Here is a 24,720-nt window from a genome sequence, read left to right as displayed (position 1 = left end):
AGGGTGCTGATTGATGGGGAAGTGGTCACTAATTTGTCAAGGAATTGTGATGGAGAATACTGCAATCTGAGCTTCCAGAACATAGTGTCCAATATTATTAGATGTGATTCTGCAATTGGGCAGAAATTGTTGGACAAATCTGAGTGCATTATGAATTACACAAATATCCAATTTAAGGTTATCAGTTAGACTTACAATGTGGCTCACTTCATTCTACTAGAAGCTATGTATATTCATATGCAAGACATGGTCCTCTGCAGGAATCTTGTCACAAGTATAGTGCCTTTTTCAGTTAGACAAACATTTAAGGGACAACTGTTTCCTGGCACATTCCCAGTTGCAACACATCAACCAATTCATTTTTCTGGTATTCTTATGTCTGTCCTGATGATCGTGACAAAAAGCTTCCACAACATTTTTTTTATTAGCAATGCTAAAAAGAAGTTAAAGTATTTATTCAATGGAATGACACACATTAAGGATATGAATGAGCAGAACAGCCTAAGTGTTCAAATATCTCTATTGGATGCTGCTGTTTGGCTTAGAAGAGCTCCATAATAATTGTTTTGTTACCTCTATTCTTCACCCTTTTGGCAGTGCTCAGTACCTTGTGGTGTGGGACAAAGGATTCGCGATGTAAAATGCATTGACAATCTTGGTGATATTGTGAATGATGAAGAGTGCAACATGCAGCTGAAGCCAGCTGATACTGAAAATTGTGACATGGGACCATGTGCAAAGAGCTGGTTCCACACAGACTGGAGTGTGAGGGTAAAGAACTATTATTCTCTTGTCAAATCTCCCCACACCAATACAACCGCGTCATTTCCTGTCCCGTACAAGCTGAATTTATTCAAGAGCAGTTAACAGCACAGAGGTGGAGTTCCATCCTTCAGTTTAGTTATAAATATTGAACCAGAGAACATGATCTAGTAGTAAGGGAACATCTTAGAAATAGAGACCAGAAAATAATATTCACCATCAGGTTTTTACGTTCAAAAGAAGGATCACAAACTTTGGATTTCAAAACCTTGAAGGATTATGAATTTGCACAAGTCGACCAAAATCATAATTATTTCTCCTGAGTCAGAAATGTGCTAAGCAAAGTCCCATCAAACTGAGCTCAGGGAATACATTCCAAGCCTGTTCCAGATCCACAGCAATTTCCCCACTGGTCCTCAAAGAGATTTATGCAGTCTGCTGACAAAGAGGTAATTTCTGTGATTTATCACTGAGCTTGATTTGGGGCTAAGAAGAACAAACATGCTTATGCTTATTCCACACCCATTCCACGGACTAGTGCTGACTGGGCTTCACATATTCCTGATCAATATTTCCCAACCAAGACTTAACTCCAGACCAAATCAGCCAGTCACTATTGAAAAGAGCCAGCCCAGCAACACACCTGATTGGCATCTATAATGCACCAGCATTATGCAAATAATGTCTGAGGCCCAATTTTAGGCTAACCTCAAGCCATCATCCTTGCAATCCATTGTCAGACCTAAATTTATATGTTCTGCAGATCTGATATAAGAGATTAATAGGATTGTACAGCAAGTTTCTTCCATTAGGTTAATTCAGCTGTCCAGTGAAAATATTATCTACTGTAATCTTTAGCTCATGGAAGAATTTAAAACTGGGATGTTTTATTTCTTGAAAGTTTTATGTTGAATAGGACTTGCATTCTGGGGAGAGTTAATTTCTGGAGTAGGGATTTGGGTGACTCTGGGAGGGAGATTTATATCTGAGAGGTTTCAGATAGAGGAACGTCCAGTATCACGACATTTCATATGTTAGTTTCTGTAGCATGGTTTGTTATGATTATTTAGTCACCATATGTTTGGTTTGTGTTTTACTGTAGTGTTCTGCAGAGTGTGGACCAGGCATCCAGACAAGATCAGTTGTATGTCTGATGAATCACATCAGCAGCCTACCACTAGAAGGCTGTGGGGTTGAGAAGCCTGAGGATGTCCGATCTTGCAATGTTGGTCCTTGCAATGAGGATGTCAGGTGGTTCACAGGACCATGGAGCCAGGTATGTTTCATTAACATCTTACAGCAGCTGAATGGACAAGTGGAGCTCATTGCCTGAAAGGGTAGTAGAGGTAGACATTTTAATTTATTTAAAAGGTGTCAGGTCTATGCAACTGGAGTGCTATAACCTGTAGGGCTATGGACCCAATGCTGGAGTGTGGGAGGAGAGAGGGTAGTTCATTTTCCATGGGCACAGATACAGTGAGCCAAGTGGACTCTTTCTGTGCCATAAAATTTCTATGGTTCCAGCACTTGAAAAGAGTGTGTGGTAATAATTTTCTACATTCTTACGTTCATTCTGCCAAATGGCAATTTGCTGTTTCATTTCAAAAGCATTGCTTTGGGCTTATATGTAACCTCTGCTTCAACAATGCTGCTTTATCTATAACCATTAGGTATTGTCTTTTTTTCTATATGAACATGATTGGATATGTTATGACAAGTCCCCATGGCTGTCAGTTTCTGAAGAGTGACTTGACCCACTTGGGATGATACGTTTGAGTATCATTGATATGAAGACAGTTACCACTTTGAAATATCTTTCAGCTGTTTCAGAGCCAATTTCTTATTAGTCATTATCTAAGTTAATTATATTTCAATTGGGTGTGAATTTTATTCAGCTGCTGGCTGTTAATTGGGGGTTCACTTGTGCTCAAATGTTGTACAGAAGAGTTCTGTAGGTATCCCTATGTCTGAGCCAGAAAGTCTGGGTTCAAGTCTTATGCGCCCCAGAGTTGTGTCATTTTTCTATACCAACCTGTTCAGAGATGTTATTACATTTCGTGGAGCAGACAGGGCCTGAGCCCAAGTCTTCTGGACTAGAAATATTGGCATTGCCACTGCACGATAAGTGCCCTTCTAACAACTCCTGAACAGATTGATTACAAGTATGTTTCATGCTCTTTGGTGAAATTGGTTAGTGAGTTTGGCTATTGGCAGTTCAAGACTAGCCAGAGATGTAGCCCTTGCCTATGTAGGGATCTTGCTTTGCACCAGTAGTGCCATCTCTGGCCTAAAAGGTCTTGGTTCACCTACTGTGCATGTGTGTCATAATATATCTGAACAAATTGATGATAAAATTGATTTCTTTACACAGATGGGAATGACATTTTAATTTTCATTATAAAGTCTTAGTTTGTTGTTTGTTTGTTTGTTTTTATTACAGAATATCAGCTGTACCCCTTTCAAATGGGGCACTTAATTGGTAGTAGGTTTATGAAAGCAGTAGGAGCAGTCTGAAGAGGGAGCTATTGTTTGGTGACATAAAGATGGCTCACAGGAACATTGAAAACAGGAGGAGGTGTGGGCCATTCAGCCCATCAAGCTTGCACTGCCATGCAGCAGATCATAACTACTCTTCTCCCTCAGCGCCATTGTCCCACAGTATCCCTATATCCTGTGATGTCTTTAATATCGATCTCTGTTTAGAAAATTAAAACGTAGAAAAAAGGCCATTCAGTCTCTTGAGTCTATTCTACCATCCAAGGTCATAGATGATTGTCTATTTCAATTGCATTTTCCCATGATACCCCCATAACCCTTGATGACATTAGTATCGAGAAATCTATTAATCTATGTCTTGAACATACTCCGTGATTTAGCTTCCACAGCCTATGGAGCAAAGAATTCCAACAATTCATTTCTGGCTGAGTGAAGAAATTCCTTCTCATCTCAGACCCAAATGGTCTGTCTCTTTATTTTCAAATTGTCTCCTTAGATCCTCTCACACCATCATCTACCAACCAGCCAAGGAACATAACCCTGAAATATCCACCTTGTCTAGCTTTGTGTGCTACTGGTGGAGGAAGTGAATGTTTAAAATGATGGAAATCAAGCAAGCTACTTTATCCTGAATGGTATCTAGCTATTTGCATGTTGTTGGAGCTACACTTACTGTATCGTAGAGAGTATTCCATCACATTCCTGACTTGTGGCTTGTAGATGGTGGAGTGAGGAGATGAGCTACTCACACATAACTCCCAGCCTCTTATAATGACAGTGTTTATGTATCTCAACAAATTAGGTTTCTGACCAGTGGTAACCTCAGAGTGTTAATGGTGGGAGCTGCAACATATGTAACTTGCTTTTTAGAGAAATCTAGAAGTTTCAGATTATTGGCTTATGCTTATGATAAGACAGCTCTGTATTTCATCTTCCATAGACCTAAGGTTTCTAAGGGTCGTTTGATAGTTTATTTGCCTTCTGGTCAGAGGATGGATTTTCTTATGTTGTTACCTCATATTCTTATGTTAGTTATAATTTTCTCCTCAAAATAATAAGGTTCACAGCATTGGAGGCAGATGATCACAAATTTATTAAGCAAATGGTTACTATTATTCACCATAAATAAACATGTGCTTAATAGTATTATGTAGAGTAAAACTATGCATAGTTTTGTTGGCGAATGTTAACAGGATAATCTGGCCTCAGTAAAAGCTGTGCTAAATCTCTCGGCAATTACATCTTCGTGTAGCTTTTTTTCTGGAGTCCTGTTCCTTTTTCATATTAACTTATATTCCTTTCAGGTACCTATGATGTCAATGTTACACATCCTGAAAGATCTGTCAAGCAATTCATAAAGTCCGTAAAATATCAAATGGCTTTTAATGTTCCTGTTTAGGTATTATTTTTCAGTCATGGAGTTACTTCTGTATTCTACTTGTCTTCTGAAACCTTTCAAATGATGCTCTTTGTTCCTCGTTGTACCTTATACTTTGTGCTGTCATCAAACGTTCAGCAAAGTTGACCCAACATTGATACACAAGGCTTTTATTCATTTTCCACTTGTTGCGACAAAATGTGACTACCATCCCAACAAGTGTTTCGGGGTTAGGAAAGCCAACATAAAGTGCACAGTGAATGCTCTTCAATTTTTTGTCAACCATGCAACTTGGCTGCAATCTCACCCATCACCCTGATACTTCTTAAACCTACCCTTCCAATATTCTGTAGCCTTTCTAAATGAGATTGTCAATATATCATAGATTAGGAGAAGTTTTGTGTCAGAAATTCATAAATTACTGTGTCCATTGATTAGGAAACAGATGGTTGTTATCCTACAGAGCCATCAATTTTAAGACAAGGTTTGAGACAAAAACAAACTGCAGATACTGGAATACAGCACCACACTCCAGAGGACTTAACATTGAGTTCCCAACACCTTATCTGCTGCCTGGGCAGCCTACAGCCCAGAGGACTTAACACTGACTTCTCCAATTTCAAATAACCTTCCCACCCATCCCCTAGCTCCCTTTCCGGCCCCACCTCCTCCCTTCCATTCCACCTACCTACCCTTTCTTCTACCTACCAACCAGATACATTCCTCCCATCGACCAACTAGGTCGTACCCACTACCTATGTTCACCTATCACTACCTCACCATTCTGCTATTCTCCCCACTCTTTATCTGTAGCTCCACCTACCTCCACATCTCATCCTGAAGAAGAGTCATACCCTAAAGTGTAGGAATTCTATAAAAAGGAACTCTGTATTGAGTTAGATCAAGGCCAATCCTTATCTAACTCCATCAACCTGCCTCAGTTCGTTAGGCTTCAGTAACGTGCTGCTGTTCCTTTCTCAGTGCTCAGCAGAGTGTGGCAATGGAACCCAAATTCGGAGTGTGGTCTGCCTGAAAAAAACTGACGACAAACTTACAGTGGCAGAAACACATGAATGTTCTCATCTGGAGAGACCAGCATCAGAGCAGAGCTGTCATCTGAGGAAGTGTGATGTCAAATGGTACTCAACAGAGTGGAGTGCAGTAAGTATTCCAAGATAAGAACCATCCGTGTGAATGGAGTAACTCCACAACAAAGGAATTATCAATGGGGAAGTGCAGTGACTTCACCTAGTGGTATTCACTATCTGTACCAGTGTACAGTGTCATTGCTGGTGCTATATATAAAGAATCCTATCAGTGCGAAAGACAGTAATTCACAACTATAATATGTAGCAGTGTAGAGTGAAATGGACTATAACTAAAACCTGTACCAGATGCATTAAGATTCTGGTAAGCAGCTATTGCCAGAAATAGTACAATGCTTTCATCTGATAGTCCTTTTCTACAGTCAGTCAGAACTAGTCTGAATGTACTTTTTATAACTCAAACTCCTTAACGATAGGTGTCAGTAACTCAAGTTTCTTTTTTAATTCACTTGTGGGATGTGGGCCATGGACATCAATGGTTGGCCTGTATTTATTGCCAATCCCTAGTTGCCCTTGAGAAGGTGGAGATGATCTACTTTCTTGAATTGCTGCAGCCCATGTGATGTAGGTAGACTCGCAATGCTGTTGGGAGGGAATTCCAGGAGTTTGGCCCAGTGACAGTGAAGGAATGGTGATATATTTCCAGTTCAGGGTGGTGAGTGGCTTGGAGGGGATTTTGCAGATGGTGGCTTTCCCATGAATCTGCTGCCCTTGTCCTTCTGGATGGAAGTAGTTGTAAGTTTGGAAGATGTTATCTAAAGGTCTTTGGTGAATTTCTGCAATGCATCTTGTAGATGGTACACACTGCTGCTGCTGAGCATAGGTGATGGAGGGAATCAAATCAATCAGCAAACCATTTCATAAAGCAGAATGTGCATGATTCAAAAGTCATCACATGCCTTCAAAGTATGAATGAAAAAGAATCTCAGGGCTTATTGGGAAATATATGAAAAAGAAATACTGAATTTATCAAGCTGCCAGGTTGTGCAAAGGGGAGTTTCTAAATACCCTTATTAAATGATAAACCGTGTTGGCAATTGCAATTTGCGTGTTGCCCGTTTGCAGTTTATTCCAGCCAGGTTGTGTTTTACAGTGTTCGAAATCCTGCGAAAGTGGCTATCGGGTTCGAGAGGTCAGGTGTCTTGCAGATGACATGACACAAAGCAACAGTTGTGATTCCTTCCTAAGGCCAGTTGATAAAGAAGTCTGCAACACCAACCCGTGTATACCCGAGATAGGTATGGTCTAACGGCATCGATTTCATGTGTGCACTGTTATCTTAGTTCTTCTGTATGTTTCAAAGAAAGTTAGACTTGCATTTGTATAGTGCCTTTCACAACATGAAGAATTATACCGCCACTGAAATACTTTTCAACTGTAGGTCCTGAAGCCCAGCAGCTAATTTACACACAGCAAGCTCTCACAAACTGTTATGTGATAATGATCAGATAGTTCATTGTTTGTGATAATAACTGAGGGATAAATATCAATTAGACCGCCAGAATTAATGTGCCTTTTCTTTTCTGAAATAGCACTAAGGGATTTTCAAAGTTCACATGAGTGTACAGACAAGTCCTGAGCATAACATCTCACCCAAAAAAACAGTATCCCTGTCTAATGCTGTTCCAGTATGTAAGTCTAAATATTTGTGCTTGAGTGGGATTTGAACTCTCAACCATTATGACACTGAGCTACAGCATAATCATTCTCAATTTTAATCCATTTCTATTTGAGTTGTGTGCAGTGCAAGTTAACGATTGTTTGCATGGGTTATGCCAATAAGGTCAAGTATAGTCATCTCACATGGATGGCAAAGCTCCCTGTACTATGTTCCAACCTCAAAGTTCAGCCTTTGTCTCAGAAAAAAAAAACAATTTACAGCATCAGTGTGATACTTTCCACTTCCTCTATCAATCACTCTGTGACCCCGCTGTGCAAATTAGCATTTAGTTTAAACACTGGATATTTGTTTGTCAGAGACTTTTGTAGGAAAAAGTTTAAAATGACCAAACACCTCGCAGCAAAAACTTGGAGAATGGTATAAAATTCATTTAGCTACAGTCAGTTCTTCAATAATGTGATGGTTACATTCTTGGGCAACCCCATGTTATAGATAAATTGCGCTTTAGGCAAAGGGATTAAAATGTTGGCGTTGTAATCATGCTTCACCCAACACGCATTCTAAAAGTTCACACTTTAGAAATAGTGTCATCAATTCATCAATGGCTTTACAGCAAATTCGCATTATAAACTGCACGTTATAACAGAACGACCTGTACTGTCTAAAATGGTGGTGTCACTCACACAAAAAAATGTTAGACGTTTTCCAGATTGTAAAATGTCTAAAAATGTTGGCCATTGATGATTCTATCAACTGTTCTAAAGATCTTATGCTTTTGAGTACTCATTCTGCATTTTTTGAGTTCACATTTTATCCCTATTTTTAACCACATTTTACCACAAGAGCCCACAACTTCATTCTGCATCCTTTCTGTTGGTCAGTTATGAGGTCAGGAAAGATGTGGAGCCAATTCTGATGCAAAAAAAATCTTAGCTAGTCCCACTCCCCACATCATTTTCCCCCATAACACTGCAGGTTGGGAATGTCAACACATTTCATAATGGAATCCGGCAGACAAGGTGAAAACTATGACATCTACGGTATTGCCTAACACACTTTGAAGTGTGCGCAATTTGAAAGAAAATGCTGAGCTGAACTCCAAAGTTCACTGCCACCTACTTCACCAATCGTCTGTTCAGAGGCAGATCCTTGGCCTTGTTTGTTGGTGCTTCATTTGGACACTCTTCCTTGGTAGTCATATTCTAACATTGTAGGGGCGAAGAAACAATGCTCATTCCTATCCCAGCCAAAACAGGAACTGAACCTGCTGTACGTTGCTAGTCATCTAACTAACAGAACTCCTTAATGCTGCTATGTTTGGAAAGAAATGTCTGTTGGAGGAGGTTGACAGCTAAATCAGATCACTTGACTTGTACTTCCTACCACCAATTTAGGCAATGTCTGAGGATTTCCATGGAGTATCAAGCAGTGTCGATAGTCTCTGCAGGAGAGATCTCAGGCATGCAGTTGGCAAGGTCTCTGAGGAACACTGTCACTGAAAATATTAACATGTTGAGGTCAACAATCCAATATATGAGAATATATTTGGAATACTTCTGAAGATGTGGTGACTGTCAGGATTTGTACTGTGCGTAGGTATAAGCATTTACTGGCATAGGAACAAATTCTGAAGTTGGCAATCTCTCACCAGTACGTAATTCTTCAGTAAGTAACAAGAAATGTCCCCTGATCATGTAGGATTATACAGTTGGAATAGGAAATGCTACTCCAAGCAACTGAGAAGAGATAATCTGGGCCTGGAACACACATTACTATGGATTAATGCAGTAACAGGCAGATCCCTAGGTAAAACACTCAGCAGTCCTTCACTCCTACTGTTTTAAAAGGCCACCTCAGGGTGGTAGACAAAAACCATAGTGCACTAGTACAAGCTGCACAACGAGTCAGTCAGCACATTATGGCACACATTTTGTACACATCCACTCTCTAGCATTGTAAAGAGTTTGTTTAAAACCCCAATCGAGCCAAACTCTGCACATGTAAAGTGTGAGGGAGGAATACCTACTGGAAGTTTGAGTTTGAAGGAGATCTCAAATCTATAGGGTCTTTATCCTGTTTTAACATCAGTTCTAAATTCCAGTGTGCTGGAATAAGTAAGTTGTAAGTCAACATTCTAGCAGTCTTAATCATTTTCCAGTCTCATTAAGCTCTGGATTTTTTCCCTGCTCTTTTTGGCCTTTCCCAAGTATTAGAACCATTTCAGAGTCTCTCCATGCAGTTTGAGGCATGTACTTTTTGATCATGCTTACACGCTTCGGTCTTTCCCACGAGCATTGATAAGAATATAAGTGTTAAGAGCAGGAAGAAGCCATTAGGCCTCTCAGATCTGCTCCATCATGCAATAAAATAACTGTGGATCTGATCATGACTTCAGCTCCACTTCCCCCGCCTTCCCTCATAACCCTTGACTCCTTTGTAGAAACAAAATCAACTCATCCAGCCTTGAGTATTTGAATGATACCACCTCCATGCTATCTGGGCTAGAGAAATCCAAAGATTTCTGACCTTCCGAATTGAGAAGGATATCTTATGGTGAAACTGATTACAAAGGGATCTTGATCAAATGAGGCAATGGGCTGAGAAATGGCAGATAGAGTTCAATTTGGATAAATGTGAGGTATTGCAGTTTGGTATGACAAAAACAGGGGAAGGATAATGGTAGGGATTTGGGTAGTGTTGTAGAAAAGAGGGACCTTGGGTTCAGGTACATAATTCTTTGAAGTTTGCATCACATATAGGTGTTTAAGCACACTTGCCTTCATTGTTCAGTGCTTTGAGTATAGGAGTTGGGAAGTCATGTTGAGGTTGTACAGGGCATTGGTGAGGTCTCTTCTGGAAGACTGTGTCCAGTTCTGGTTGCCCACTTATAGGAAGGATATTATTAAGTTAGAGAATGCTCAGAAAAGATTTACCAGGATGTTGCTGGGTATGGAAGGTCTGAGTTATAAAGGAAGACTGGATAGGCTTGGACTTTTATCACTGAAGCGAAGGAGATTGAGAGGTGACCTTATAGTTATGAGATTTATAAAGTCATGGGAGGTACAGATAAGGTTAATGATAGGTGTCTTTTCCCTATAATCGAGGATTTCAAGACTAGGGACTATTTTTAAGGTGAGAGGAGAGAGATCTAAAAAAGACATGAGGGGCAAATGTTTTACACAGAGGGTGGTTCGCGTGTGCAATGAACTTCCTGAGGAAGTGGTGAATGCGAATACAGTTACAGTTTAAAAGGCACTTCGATAAGAACGCGAATGGGAAAGATTTGAAGGGAAATGGGCCAGGAGCAGGCAGGTGGGACTAGTTTAGTTTGGGAGTATGTTTGGCATGGACTGGTTGGACCAAAGGATCTGTTTCCATGATGTACGACTCTGATTTCCCTACAAGGCAAAACATCCTTTCACCATCTAACCTGCCAAGGTCCCTCCAAATCATATATGTTTCAATAAGATCACTTCTCATTTTTCTAAACTAATAAATGCAGGCCCAACCTGATCAAACTTTCCTCAGAAGATAACCCTTCATTTCAGGAATAAGCCCAGTGAACCAACTCTGAACTGCCTCCAATATAAGTATACTCTCTTTAAATAAGGAGACCAAAACTGCGCACAGTACTCTAGGTAGAGTCTTACCAACACCCTGTACAGCTGTAACAAGAGTTGCCTATTTTTAAACTCTAATCCCTTGCATAAGAACTCAAAACGTTATTATTGTACCTGCATGGTAATGTCTTGTTATCCATGTATGAGCTCATAAGCTCTGGTTTATGTGTAGACAAATTAATTGGCTCAGAATGTCAAGGAGATTTTTGATATAAATGAGATGCAAGTGTGGCCATTTATGAGCAGGAAATTGTCTCTTAACTGCTGTAGCACCCATCTTACTGTAAACCATTCATATATTGTGATAATTTCATCAAGCTGTATTCCTGGAGTTCCTATCCTTCCCAGTCATTAAGAAAAAGATGGACCTTCTGCCATAACCTCAGTGGAGATCAGATCGACCCCTAGAGAAACAAATATTTGGAACCATTTCTCTGGGAGTGCCTCTGATTTCCTGCCCTAGTTAGCTCAGCAGACTGAGAGAATCTCCATGAACATTCAACTGAATGGTGGACTGTCAACCACAAGTGAGTCTCTGAATGGTTAGGCTAGTGATATCTCCTCTGTGAGATGTCAGCACTAACTCCCACCTTGAAATGTTTTCCCCTTTCATAACACGGTAGTTAGCATGTTTATGTGGACTTATCCACCATCATCATCATGTTTAGGGGCAATTGGTGTTTTGGGACTTAAAATATTGCTGTCTTCTCTTATTTATTTCTAGTGCTCCCTTTTAGAATGCATCAAATTGAACACTAATCAAAAGGGGCTGTTTTTCATTTGGAATATGGTAAGCTCCAGATAATTAGACCTAATTCTTTGTAACAAACTGATCAGCCAGTAGAGCCCATCTCCCTCCTTGCTTGTGCAGCCTCTGGGTGATGCTACCCGACACCATGTCCTTTCATTCCCACAATGCACTCCTGAGTGGCAATGGAACAAGAGCTCTCACTGGCCATTCTCATCCTTTCTGCTGCCAAATCCCATCTCAGCATCTGTGAGGGCACACCCAGGAGCGACGGCAGACTCCCAAGTACCCTTCGATGTCTGTCAACATTTGTAAATCTGATGGGGCCTTTCTGTCTGCTCCTTGATACGGAATAATCCTAAAGTTTGAAAAAAAACAAAATTAAGTTGCAACACTGTAATCCACATCCCATTAGTCTATCAAGGACTTCTCTCCATTACTAATATAAAGCATTGTTTCCACATGGTTAATCTTGACTTCTAAGCCTGGAGTTGAGTGAAACGAATACCATGAATCTCTGGTTTGTGTTGTACTTGCTTCTTTAATATGGGAAAATAATTAAGATTTTTCATCCGCCTGCCTGATCTAACTGGTTTCAATCACTCTGATAAATACTAGCATTTAATAGTTAACAGGTGGGTGGAAATACCTCCACAAAACCACCATAATCACAACAAGCCACATTCGCTACTTCAAATCTGTAATGGACATTTCAATCTCCTTTGTGAAATATGACTTTGTCGAGTACTCATCATCTTGTATTGCAGTCACTTTGAACAGCCCAACACAGCATCAGTGCAGAACTTATCACAAAACCAATAGTTCAAAAGCAAAAGAATATTATGAAAAAAACTAAAAGGATAAACTGGATTACGAGGCTTCAAGTAAATTTCTCGTAAAGCCATTAGCTGCAGAGACCATTTTGCAAATTTTGAGCAGATTTGAGAAGAGACCATTTTCCTCTGTTTCCAAAGATAAGTTGTTCTTACAGCTCGTTTTGTTTTTACCTGCTAAGGGCCTGTATTGGTGGTGGATGAATTGAGCTTTCTCAAATTCAACTATATGTCAGGTCCTTTCCAAAATGTCACATGTTAACCACTTGTAAAAGTGTCAATTGTAGATTTTTTACACCACTGTGCTCATGCTTCACCACCTCCCAGGGCATGCTGATAGTAAGTGGTGGGCTGTGCAGACACTTTATCGGCATATCCATACATCTGAGAATAGCGCTTTGCAGATATGCAACTTTGAGCCCTGAAATGAACATGTCAATTATACCAGAAAGTGCATGGACTCATTAACCTGTTGCCTGGCTGTAGTGTGCAAGTTCCTGACTCATGCTAATGACCAGGGCATCACTGGTTATTCTGTGTTTAGCCCCTAGCAGCTACCCTTTCAATCTCACTGTTATTTCTCATAATAAGTGTCTTGTGCTGGAGACACCATGGTTGCTGCTTTTGTATCTCACACCTATCTTTGTTCTATTGTGGTGGTTCAGTACCACCTTGGCTTATGGGCTAAATGCAGTACTTTGCTTTAATGCTGTGAGTACCAGCAGTAAGCCCTGTAATTTGGATACCCCCAACCACTCAGTAAACGTGCTATGTCCCGTGAATAACTTTCCTAGTATTCAACTTATTGAGCTCCAGACTTCGAAGTACAGACCAACTATGTTAAACCAAGCTTTCAAGTTGCAATGGAAAGATATCCTCTATGGACTAATGAGGTGTGGAATTGCAACGTGATTTTGTTTTTTTATTTAAGTTTAGAATGTTCACGTATTGAGGAGCAGACAGAAGAATTGCTTCCTTCCCCCCATGGCAAACAGGATTGCAGCTTCCTAATTTTGTATTATATATGGGTATCTGAAAAAAACATGGTGTCACTGATCACTTGAAATCCAAAATGTTCATTGTGGGAGCTGATTTGATCACAAATGGAAAGCTGTCCCTCTCTGCTGGCCATTGCCTGTAACCCAGGGTCCAGTGTCTGGCATAACTGGGTCCCTTCCCAACTGTGGACAGTAGAGCCATGTAGGTTTCCTTAGGCCTGGCCATGTAGGTGGCTAGGTTGGAAAATTTAATTTCTGGACTGCCTGCAAGTGAGATTGAAATCGATAAAGACCTTCCTTCCCAATTCCATGGATCTTGCTGTGCAGAACATGCTACTTGTACACAACATCATGGGATCTCTCTGTTGCTCCACAAACATACAAACGCGAAGCAGGAATAAGACATTCATCTCCATAGGCCTGCTCTGTCATTGAATAAGATTTGAGCTGATCTAATTGTAACCTCAAAGCCACATTACCACCTATCCCAAAAAGCTTTCACCTGGCCTTGCTTACCAAGAATCTATCCACCTTTGTCCCAAATTTGTTCAAAGACTCTGCTTCCATTGCCTTTCAAGGAAGACAGTTCTAAAGGCTCAACCCTGTGAGAGGAACAAAATTGTCCTCATCTCGGTCTTAAATGGGTGACAACCTCCAGTTCGAGATTCTACAAGAGGAAGCATCCGTTCCACAACCACCTTGTCAAGACTCCTCGAGACATTATATGTTCTAATCTTAAACTTCCTTGTGCTACAATGGGAAGCTTGGAGAGCCCTTGACTCCATTAACTTGATTGTAGAATGATGACAGCAAAGAAATAGACCAATCCACTGCCTACGACCATGCCCTCTTTACATATGGAGCAGTTTAGCTAGTGGTCCTGCTCTCACCCTTTTCCCATAGTCTCACTCATCCAGTTCCCTTTTGACAGCTGCAGCTGAATCTGCCACCACCAGCCTTTCAGGGTGATCTCGAAATTTCAAACTCTTCACAAATTAGTTCGGCAGATTCAGCTGGTGATAGATGGGTTTTATGATTTAACAATTCACTTGTTTTCATTGGGTTTTTGCCAATTGAATTCTGCAAGAATGAAAACTTCTGCTTGTTACACTGTTGCATGACACTTGAATGCTGTTTTAATATCTTTTGGTGTTTATGAGACATTGGCCAAGTGATAGCAGGGCTTAGCTAGCATTGCACAGGACACATTTCCTAGTGGATAGATAAAGAGAAATGAGCTGAGACTCCGACTGCCAGTAGATAGTGCAGCACGGAGGCACATGCATTAATGTGGTGGAAGCTTCCTGATCTCCCTCCTTTACTTTTTCAGAAACCCAAATGCTAGCATGTAGGCGCAGCAAGCAATTGGGAGGGTAAGTAGTATGTTAGGCCTTTGTTGCAAGATAATTTGAGTACAGGAGTGAAGAAGTCTTGCTGTAGTTCTATAGATGCGAGACCACATTTGAGGCATTGTGCAGAGTTTTGCTGTCCTTATCCAAGGAAGAATATACTTATTCAAGACCCATAAAGCATGGAAACAGACCCCTTCAGTCCAACCATGTTCCCAAACTAAACAAATCCTACCTGTCTGCAGTTGGTCCATATCCCTCCAAACCTGAATTTACCCAAACATCTTTTAAATGTAACTATACCCACATCACCACTTTCTCTGGCAGTTCATTCCACACATTTAACACTCTCTGTGTAAAAAAACATTGTTCCGCACGCCCTTTTTAAATCTTTCTCCTCTCACCTTAAAAGATATTCCCACAAGATTTGAACCCCACACCTGAGGGAAAAGGCCCTTCTCATTCACCTTATCTATGCTCTTCATGATTTTGTAAAACTCAATAAGGTCACCTCTCAACCTCCTACGCTCTGGTGAAAAATGTCCCGGCCTTTCCAGTCTTTTTTTTATATCTCTAGCCCTCCATTCCCAGCAACATCCTGATAAATATTTTCTGAACCCTTGACATAGAGGGAGTGAAGTGAGGTTCTCCAGATTGATTCCTGGGAAGGTGGGATATCCTTAGGAGGAGAGATTGTGGAGACTAGGCCTGTAGAGTTTAGAAGAATGAGAGAAGATTTCATTATAGTACAAAGAATCCTTCCAGGGCTCAATAGGATAGATGCAGGCAGGAGGTTTCCCCTGGCTGGTGTGTCTAAGGTTAAGAAGTAGACTATTCAGGAGTAAGGCGAGATGTTTTTTGGAATCTTAGGAATTCTATACCTCTGAGGACTGAAAACTTAGTCACTGAGTATGTTTGGGATGGAGATTGATACATTTCTGAATAGCAAACCTACTAAGGGAACAGTACCGAAAATAGTATTGACATCGATCTTGTTGAATGGCCAAGCAGTTTGATGGCCTGAATGGCCTTCCTCCTTCTATGTCATTAATGCAAAGCTGCCCAGGAAACTCTGGCGTTGTAGCCTGATGCCAAAAGTTGCCTGAATGAACAGGTCAAAGATCTGATCGCTTCATTCCTGATAAAGGCTTATGCCCGAAACGTCGGTTCTCCTGCTCCTCTGATGTTGCCTGACTGCTGTGCTTTTCCAGCACCGCACTCTCGACTCTGATCTCCTCACTTTCTCCTCAAAGATCCAATCGCCTGTTATTTCCCACATCAACTTTGTTAGCCTTTCTCCCACCCACCAACCCCAAAAGCTTTAAATGACAGCAAGGATTATCTGGTTGTCAGTTGTGAAATTGAGAAACCCATTCAGTTTCCCTGTACAAGGTCCTGTTGGGGGAATGGTGATGTTTTGGAGTTACCCTCTGGCCATTTAGATGTCTAAAATAGAAAGTAACAGTGTTCCCAGAGGCTAGACATATGCTGCCGTTGTGAATATGAGTTCACAATGTGGTCTCCTCTACTCTGAGGAAATGAAATGAATACTGGGTGACTGCTTTGTGGCACACTTGCATTCTGTCCTCAAAAATGACCCCAAACTCTCAGTTGCTTGCCACTTAATACAACACAGCATTCCTTGGTCAACATCTCTATCTCAGGCTTGCTGTAGCATTCCAGTGAAACTCAGTGCAAGCTAGAAGAACAGCATCTCATTTTCCACTCCCCTTGGGGACCCTGCAGCCTTCAGGACTCAACATTGAGTTCACTAAAGTTTAGGGCCTGAACACCTCCTTGCATTGTCCTTTACCCACCTCTGAGACCAGACTCTGTTATGACATGGGCTGCTTTCTGCAATCTTCTTCCCAACCTCTCCGCCCCCATCCCCTGTCCAGCCTATCACCCTCACCTTAACCTCCTTCCACCAATCGCATTCCCAACACCCCTCCCCCAAGTCCCTCCTCCCTGCCTTTTATCTTAGCCTGCTTGGCACACCTTCCTCATTCCTGAAGAAGGGGTTATGCCCGAAACGTCGATTCTCCTGCTCCTTGGATGCTGCCTGACCTGCTGCGCTTTTCCAGCAACACATTTTTCAGCTCTGATCTCCAGCATCTGCAGTCCTCACTTTCTCCATGGGCCGCTTTCTGCACAGCCAGTCGATTATCCACCACTTACAGTCCTCATTAGCAGCTTGTTGTTCTCCGGAGCATTCTATCATTCCAGTTTTATGTCTCCTTAACTGTCATTTTCTCTCTATAGACTCCATCTCTGCACACCTTCTCACTCCCTCCTCCCCCCAACTCCAAGCCTACTCCATGTCTTCAGCACAAGTATATCCTTTTCCAACTACCATCACCTTTAAAGAAGGGTCACTGAATTCGAAACATTGGACTGGGGTGTACAAAGTTAAAAAATCACACACCACCACCAGGTTATAGTCCAACAGGTTTATTTGGAAGCACTAGCTTTCGGAACGCAGCTCTTTCATCAGGTTGTTCTTTAAGATCTTACATTCCACAACCACCTGATGAAGGAGCAGCACTCCAAAAGCTAGTGCTTCCAAAAAAACCTGTTGGACTATACCCTGGTGTTGTGTGATTTTTAACTTTATTTTAGACAAGACATCAAATCGCAGACCTGTCTTTGGTAAACATAAGTAGATCCCATGGCACTATGTCAAATAAGTACAGGGCACATATCCATTGTTTCTGACCAATATTCATCCTTCAATCAATGTCATAAAAAACTGAATTGTCTACATGGCTCGTGTCATATTGCTGCTTGTGGCTGCTTGCTGCGCACAAATCCAATGTCACATTTCCTGTATTACAATAGCAACCATGTTTCAAAATGTTGTTGGCTGGAAATCATGTGAAGATATCCAGGGGTCAGAATAAGTTTGGTATAAATGCAATAAAAGCAAAAAGTGCTGGAGATATTCAGTTGGTCTGGCAGACCTACAGATGCTGAGTTTTTCCAGCACTTCCTGTTTTTATTTCAGTATCCACTGCATTTTGCTTTTATTTCAGTGCTACATCAATGCAAGTTTTTCTTTGTTTTAAAGCTGCTGTGGTCATAATTATTTCCCAGATGAGCAACCAGTGGTATTTTGTGGTTTAAGTTTTCAGAACTGATTCCTATTGCTTTCCTTTTGCAGATGAAAATTGCAGAGACATGTACTTCAACTGTAATGTTGTGGTACAAGCCAGACTCTGTGTCTATACATACTACAAAACAGCTTGCTGCGCATCGTGCGCCAAGACCAGAAGAAGAGCTGCCCAGCTCAGAAGCAGATAACTGCTTCCCATTGAAGCCCAGTCATCCTCCCAGATTGTGACACCGTAATATTACCATAGGAGAACTTGCAGATTCTACTGTTTTGACAATATCATAATTGCAAAGGAAAAGGGTTAAATTTAGTATGTACGCGGCTAGTTTACGGAGAGAAATTATAGTATTAATATAATCTTATACCATTATCATGCTGGCCTTTCATCAAAGTGTTGAATTTTCTAGTTAATTTGCAGTATTTGAGTTACAGATATATGAAATGCATTCTACACATGAATGAAACATATTCAGTAATAGGTTTTGGGATCTCCCCTTACAGCAGAAAGGCTTTATGTTTCAGGTCTGATGATCGATCATCAATCTGAAACATTAACTCTCTTTCTCTTCCCACAGACTCTGCCTGACCTGCTGAGTATTTCCATCTTTTTTTTTTGTTTATATTTTATGGGTTTCAAAAAGTTGATTGGGGGGAAAAAAAGCATGCAATGACTTTCACTGCACTCTTCCTAGACAAACTTGCGCTCTTTAATATCATATTCAACTTGAGGTTTATCTGTGGATTTTTTTTTATAACTGAGAAACAATTTTTTGATATTATGGTACTGCAGAATTCTGCATTTACCAAAGACAGAATTATCATACTGAGGTGACTCCTCCAATTCTATTTAATTAGATGGCAAGAACTGCTTCTGTCTTGGGAAGACCCTCCAATCTTAATGCTCACATTCCGTACATCAGCTTTTGAGTTATCTCTGTTTGTCAGCATTTTGCAACTGTAATCAGTCAATATAAACCAATTAGGTTAGCGCTGACCACAACTTCCTGCACTCCGTCAACTGCACACAAAATAAAGGCAGATAATGTTTAAGATGAGTTGATGTTTTCTGGATGTTGCAGTTACAGGTGTCTCTCAGCATTTGTGGAACTGTCAGTGCTTGGGAGTAGATGTTGAGGTAGAAGTGGCAATGAGTTTAAAATGACACTGGAAATGAGAAAATGCCATTTACCCCATCCCTCTGTCTTCTGGAAAAACTATCCCTCTCACCGATTACCATCACCCACTTCCACAAAGTTGCATCTTTTGCAAGTCTTCACTCTCTTAATTAACTGTTCTTCTGGCATACCCCTTGCTATTATGTTCCAAAATGCCTATTGGTAACAGATATGTCATGACTCAATCTTTACTGAGTCTAGCATTAAAAATGTACACCTCCTAACTCAACTATCACCCCAGTTTCTGTGAGTGTCCCTTTATATCTGCCCCAGATAGTTCTAGACGTTTACCTGTTCTAATATGTTCACATATGTCTGGAGGAGATGAAACTTGAATCAGAACTTCTGACCCAGAAAAAAGGACACTACCACTGTGCCGCAGGAGTTCTTTGTATGCTGCAATCTGTCTGGATTAGGTATGCCAACTGTGCTGTTACCAAGGGAGGAACAGGAATTCAATCCAATGACAAAGATAGATCAGTGACATATTTCCAAGTCAGGATTATGTGGGACTTGGAGGAGACATTGATGATGATGTTGTTCAAGAATATCAGCAGTGCTTGTCCTTCTGGGCGGTAGACTTTGTGGGTTTGGAAAGGGCTGTCAAAGAAGGATCTCTGAGTTGCAGCAAAGCAGGCTATAAATGGTATACTCCGCTGACACTGTATGTCAGTGGTGGAGAGAGTGAATGTGTAACTTGGTGGATGTGGTGTTGACCAAGTGGACTTCTTTATCTTGGATGGTGTTGACCTCAGAGTGTTACATTCATTCTGGCAAGTGGAGTGTCCTATGGCATCCCTAAATTATGTCTGGTAAATGGTGGACAGGCTTTGGTGAGGCAAGAGGTGAGTTATTCACCTCAGAATTGCTCACCTCTGACCTGCAAATTATTTATATGCCTAGTTTCGGTTCAGTCTCAGGTCAGTGTTAACACTCAGTTTCAGTTGTTTGGGGATTTATTGACAGTAATACCATTGAATGTCAAGAGGAGAACATGGAAATGGTCATTGCCTTATGTGGAATGAATGTTACTTGGCACTTTTCAGCCCAACTCTTTTTATTGTCCAAGACTTGCTGCATATGGACACAGGCTGCTTCAGTATCTGAGGAGTCACAAATCATTATGTAATCATCTTCTGACCCACTTATGACAAAGGGAAGGTCATTGATGAAGTAGCTGAAACTGGGTGAGCCTGGGACACTACCCTGAGGAACTCCTGCAGAGATGTGCTGAGATTGGTAAGACTAACCTTCAATCAGAAAAATTCATCTACACTGACTATAACAAATTGAGTAAGGACCCGTCCAGAACAGAGTATGGGCCTGATTTATTTATCTAATCTAATCTAACCTAAACACAACCATCTGCCTTGGGCCAGGTATGACCAACCTGTGGAAAGTTCTTCCACTCATTCCTGATCATTTTTTCCAGAGCTCCTTGATACCACACTTGGTCAAACCCTGTCATGATGTCAAGTCAGCACTCTCAATTCCCCTCTTGCGGTCAGCCTTTTTGTCCCTGTTTGGACCAAGATTGTAATTGGTGTCAGGAGTTGCATGGCCCTGACAGAACCCAAATTTAGCGTCAGTGAGCACATTCTTGCTGTGTAAGTATCACTTGGAGCATTGTCGACTACATTTTCCATCACTTTTTAGGTGACCAGGAAGAGACTGATGGAACAGTAATTGCCAGGATTTGGATTTATCCTGATGTTTATGGACCAGGCGTAGCTAGACAATTTTCCACATTGCCAGGAATGTACCAGTGATGTAGCTGTACTGGAACAGCTTGGCTAAAGGCATGGTTAAGTCTGCAGCACAAGTCTTCAGCCCTATTGCCAGAATGTTGTCAAGGCCTTTGTATTTTTCAGTGCCTTCATTTCTTGCTATCATGTGGAGTGAATCAAATTGTCTGAGGATTAAGCATTTGTGATGCTGAAGACCTCAGGAAGAGGCTGTGTTGGATCATCTGATCAGCACATCGGTCTGAAGATACATGCTTGCTAATGCTCACCCTTACCTTTTGAACCGATATTCCGGGCTCCCCCATCAGCAAGGATGGCTATGTTTGGTAATGTGTACATAATTGTCCACTGCTATTCAAGACGGGGTGGATCAACTCTGCAGAGCTTTGATCTGATTTGTTGATGTTAGATCACCTATCTATTGCATTCTGCCTTTGCTGTTTGACACACAACTAGTCCTGTGTTGTTACTTAACTTGGTCTCATTTTTTCTCCTATCAGGATTACAGAACGGTGTTTTGAACAATTCTGTTTACCTTGTTTGCAATTTAGTCAAACAAGTGCTACGTTCAATCAGAAAAATTCACCCGCACTGACTATAACAAACTGAGTAATGACCCATACAGAACAGAGTACGGGCCTGATTCATTTTCAGCAATTCTGCTGCTACTCTTAATAATTTGCTTCAATGCAATTGGCAAAACAATGTTTAATCTTTAATTCCAGCTACAGAAATAAGTAGATTGTGTTTGAAGTTGAACAGATGTAGTTAATAGTTTCAACATTCTGACTGTCAGCACAGTGGAGGAGCTGGTAAAGGGCAAGGATTACCTCCGGATAGAAATGGATACTGGGATAGAACAGCTGCAACTCAACCTTGTCTCTGTGTGTTTAAGGGGAAAGATTGGAGATAGCACTGGACCAGGAGGGAGAGGAAGAGTTTAGACAGGTGGGGCAAAACTTTTACAGTACCGACTGACCCATGATTGAGGGATAAGCCCAAACGACAGGAATATGATTGGTTCATTGAGCTAGCGATATGATTCTCGCTTTGGAACTTATACTGCAGTGGTACACAATAGATCCTGGATTCAAATCTTGGACAAGCCTTGATTGTTCATGACACAAAGACAGGCTCAGTGGTTGACACTGAGGAGGAAGGTGTTAGGTTTTAGCAAGGTATGGATGGATTGGTCAGATGGGCAGATCAGGGACATATGGAATTTAACCCTGATAAATATGAGATGGACTTGGGCAGAAGGAATGAAACAAGGGAATACTCAATGAATGGCAAGACACTAGGAAGCTCAGAGGAACAGAGGGATCTTGGGAGCTTACCCACTGCTCCCTGAAGGTGGCAGGGGTTAATCAGGTAGGTAAGAAGGCAAACCAACCCTTACCTTTATTAGTTGTGACATACGTTATAAGAGCAGGGAGGTTGTATTGGAGCTGAACAGAACTTTTTTTCAGGACAAAGCTGGAGTACTGTATGCAGTTCTGATCAACATTATAGGAAAGATGGAGGAGGTGCAAAGGAGATTCACCAGGATGTTGCCTGGGATGGAACATTCCAGCGATGAAAAGAGGCTAAATGAGCTTGGGTTGCCTTCTTTGAAGTAGAGAAGGTGGAGGGGGAACCTGGTAGAGATGTATAAGATGGTGAGGGATGAAGATAGGGTGAACAGAAAGCAGCTGTTCCCCTTAGTTTAAAGGTTAATAACAAGAGGGCATCATTTTAAAGTGAAAGGCAGTAGATGTAGAGGGGATTTGAGGAAAAAAAGCTTTCACCCAGAGGGTGGTGGTCATCTGGAATGCATCACCGGGGAGGGTAGTTGAGATGGGAAACCTCACAACCTTTAAATAGTACTGGGATGAGGACTTGAAATGTTATAACATTCAGGGCCATGGAAGTGGGGCTCGGATAGGTCATAGTACAGTTTTGATGGGCTGAAGGACCTCTTCTGCCCTGTATGATTCTCTGAATAGTGAGAGGCAAGAGAGTGTGGGAAGAGTATTGGATAAATTCCAGGATAAGTAACTGTTTTTAAATTTGATATGATTGTTAGAAACTCTGTGTTGTCCAATTCTGTGTAGTTCTGTCCAACAATTTGCATCTGTCTATGCAGTTCCGGGTGAGATTCAAGCAGAATGCTGCTGTATGTTTTAGTTCTTTCACATTCTTTGCTTTCCTCACATGTTGGGTTGCATTCATCAATCTTACCACAGTTACATATAGAATATATTTGTGAGGACTTAGGTCAATCGATTAATTCATCTATGCTGTGACACCATTCACCTCCCTTGGTATAAACTGTGCACAGACCAGTTCAGCCTGGTGGCTCAGTGGGTTAGCACTGCTGCCTCACAGTGCCAGGGACCTGTGTTTTATTCAACCCTCTGATGCTCTGATGACTGTCTGTGTGAAGGTTGCAAGTTCTCCCTGTGTCCAGAGGGTCCAAAGGTTAGGTGGATTGGCCATGCTATATTGCCCTGTAGTGTGCAGACTAGGTGGGTTAGCCATGGGAAAATGCTATGGTAGGGGACTGAGTCTGGGTGGCATGCTCTTCAGAGGGTTAGTGCAGACCCGGGTTGAATGGCCTCTCCCCGCATTGTAGGGATTTTAAATGACACCACATTGTAAAAGAATGGTTATTTAAAGACCCAAAACCATGTGTCCCAAGTTATTTATATTGGCATAAACATTTATTAAGTTTCCTTTTTGAAATGGGACATTATTATCTACATACCACAACCTGCATGAAAATTCTGCCATCTGAATCGTTTTTCCCAAAGCCTGCTAGCTTTTTTGTCTAGCAGGGAGAGAACAGCAGGCCCTTGGTACACCAAGAGATTGATTCGAATATTCTTCCAAATTCCTCCATGGCTTTGTTCCACCTCACTACTAAGAATCCCTACCAGTGTGGAAGCAGGCCATTCAGCCCATCACATCAATACCCCCCGAACCTCTGAAGAGCATCCCACTCAGACCCACCCATCCATACTCTATCCCTGTAACCCTGCATTTCCCATGGCTTATCCACCTCGCCTGCAGTAGACTTATAGTGATTTTCCTCAGCCATGGCATTATCTGCCATGCACTTCAGTCTGTGTTTCTGACCTATTCACACTGATTGTGAGAGATAGCTCCTCCAGCCAATATGCCTCCACCTTCTGGAATTGTCTTTGAATCCCACTTCGCTCACTTCCATACGGTTTCATTTCTGCCGTGTCTTCAATTTTCACTTCCTTCCCCTGCTTGATGCCAGTCCGATTCCTTTTGTAAAGTCCTCAGAGGCAAATATTTATATGCAAGCAATTTAAATAAGAGTAAACTGCTGCTCAGAGCATTTTGGTAATGTGCGATTTCACATCTTGATAAAAACGAGGAAAGCAAATGAAATGGGCTGCTGTATTGTTTTTGTTAGAAATGCAATTTGGGAATCAGATGCCGCAGGCCACCGGGAAACAACTGTGAGTATCAGGAACTGGAAAAAGTGAGCTCTGGTTCAACTGGTTTGGCCATAACTTATATTTTTGAGCATTTTAATTTCTAACACAGTGCTTTTGTTCACCATGATCTCCACATCCTGCCCGCATTGCAGAAATTAGTTTCTGGGATGGAAAAGAACATTTACTGACAGCACGCAAAGTATTTCCAAAACACAATATGCAAGAGGGACAACCAGCCATGACACAATAACCAATTCCACCTTAAGTTTAGTTTTAATTTGGGGGGGTGTTTAGACTGGGGAAAGTGAAATTCTGTGACCAATCTGAA

General features: G+C 41.3%; 1 protein-coding gene across 1 annotated transcript in view; it reads left to right on the top strand.

The window, feature by feature from the left end:
* The window catches only part of adamtsl7 (ADAMTS-like 7), a 409,961-nt gene extending 391,335 nt beyond the window's left edge, over positions 1 to 18,626 (top strand). The window contains exons 14-18 of the mRNA XM_043674273.1: positions 598 to 771; positions 1,865 to 2,038; positions 5,618 to 5,797; positions 6,836 to 6,980; positions 18,072 to 18,626. Of these exons, the coding sequence (XP_043530208.1) occupies positions 598 to 771; positions 1,865 to 2,038; positions 5,618 to 5,797; positions 6,836 to 6,980; positions 18,072 to 18,211 (813 nt within the window). The 3' untranslated portion in view covers positions 18,212 to 18,626. The remainder of the gene's footprint in view (positions 1 to 597; positions 772 to 1,864; positions 2,039 to 5,617; positions 5,798 to 6,835; positions 6,981 to 18,071) is intronic.
* The last annotated feature ends 6,094 nt before the right edge of the window (positions 18,627 to 24,720 follow it).

This window comes from Chiloscyllium plagiosum, chromosome 32 (genome assembly GCF_004010195.1).
Source record: "Chiloscyllium plagiosum isolate BGI_BamShark_2017 chromosome 32, ASM401019v2, whole genome shotgun sequence".
Classification (NCBI taxonomy): domain Eukaryota; kingdom Metazoa; phylum Chordata; class Chondrichthyes; order Orectolobiformes; family Hemiscylliidae; genus Chiloscyllium; species Chiloscyllium plagiosum.
This window is presented reverse-complemented; position numbering and strand designations above follow the sequence as displayed.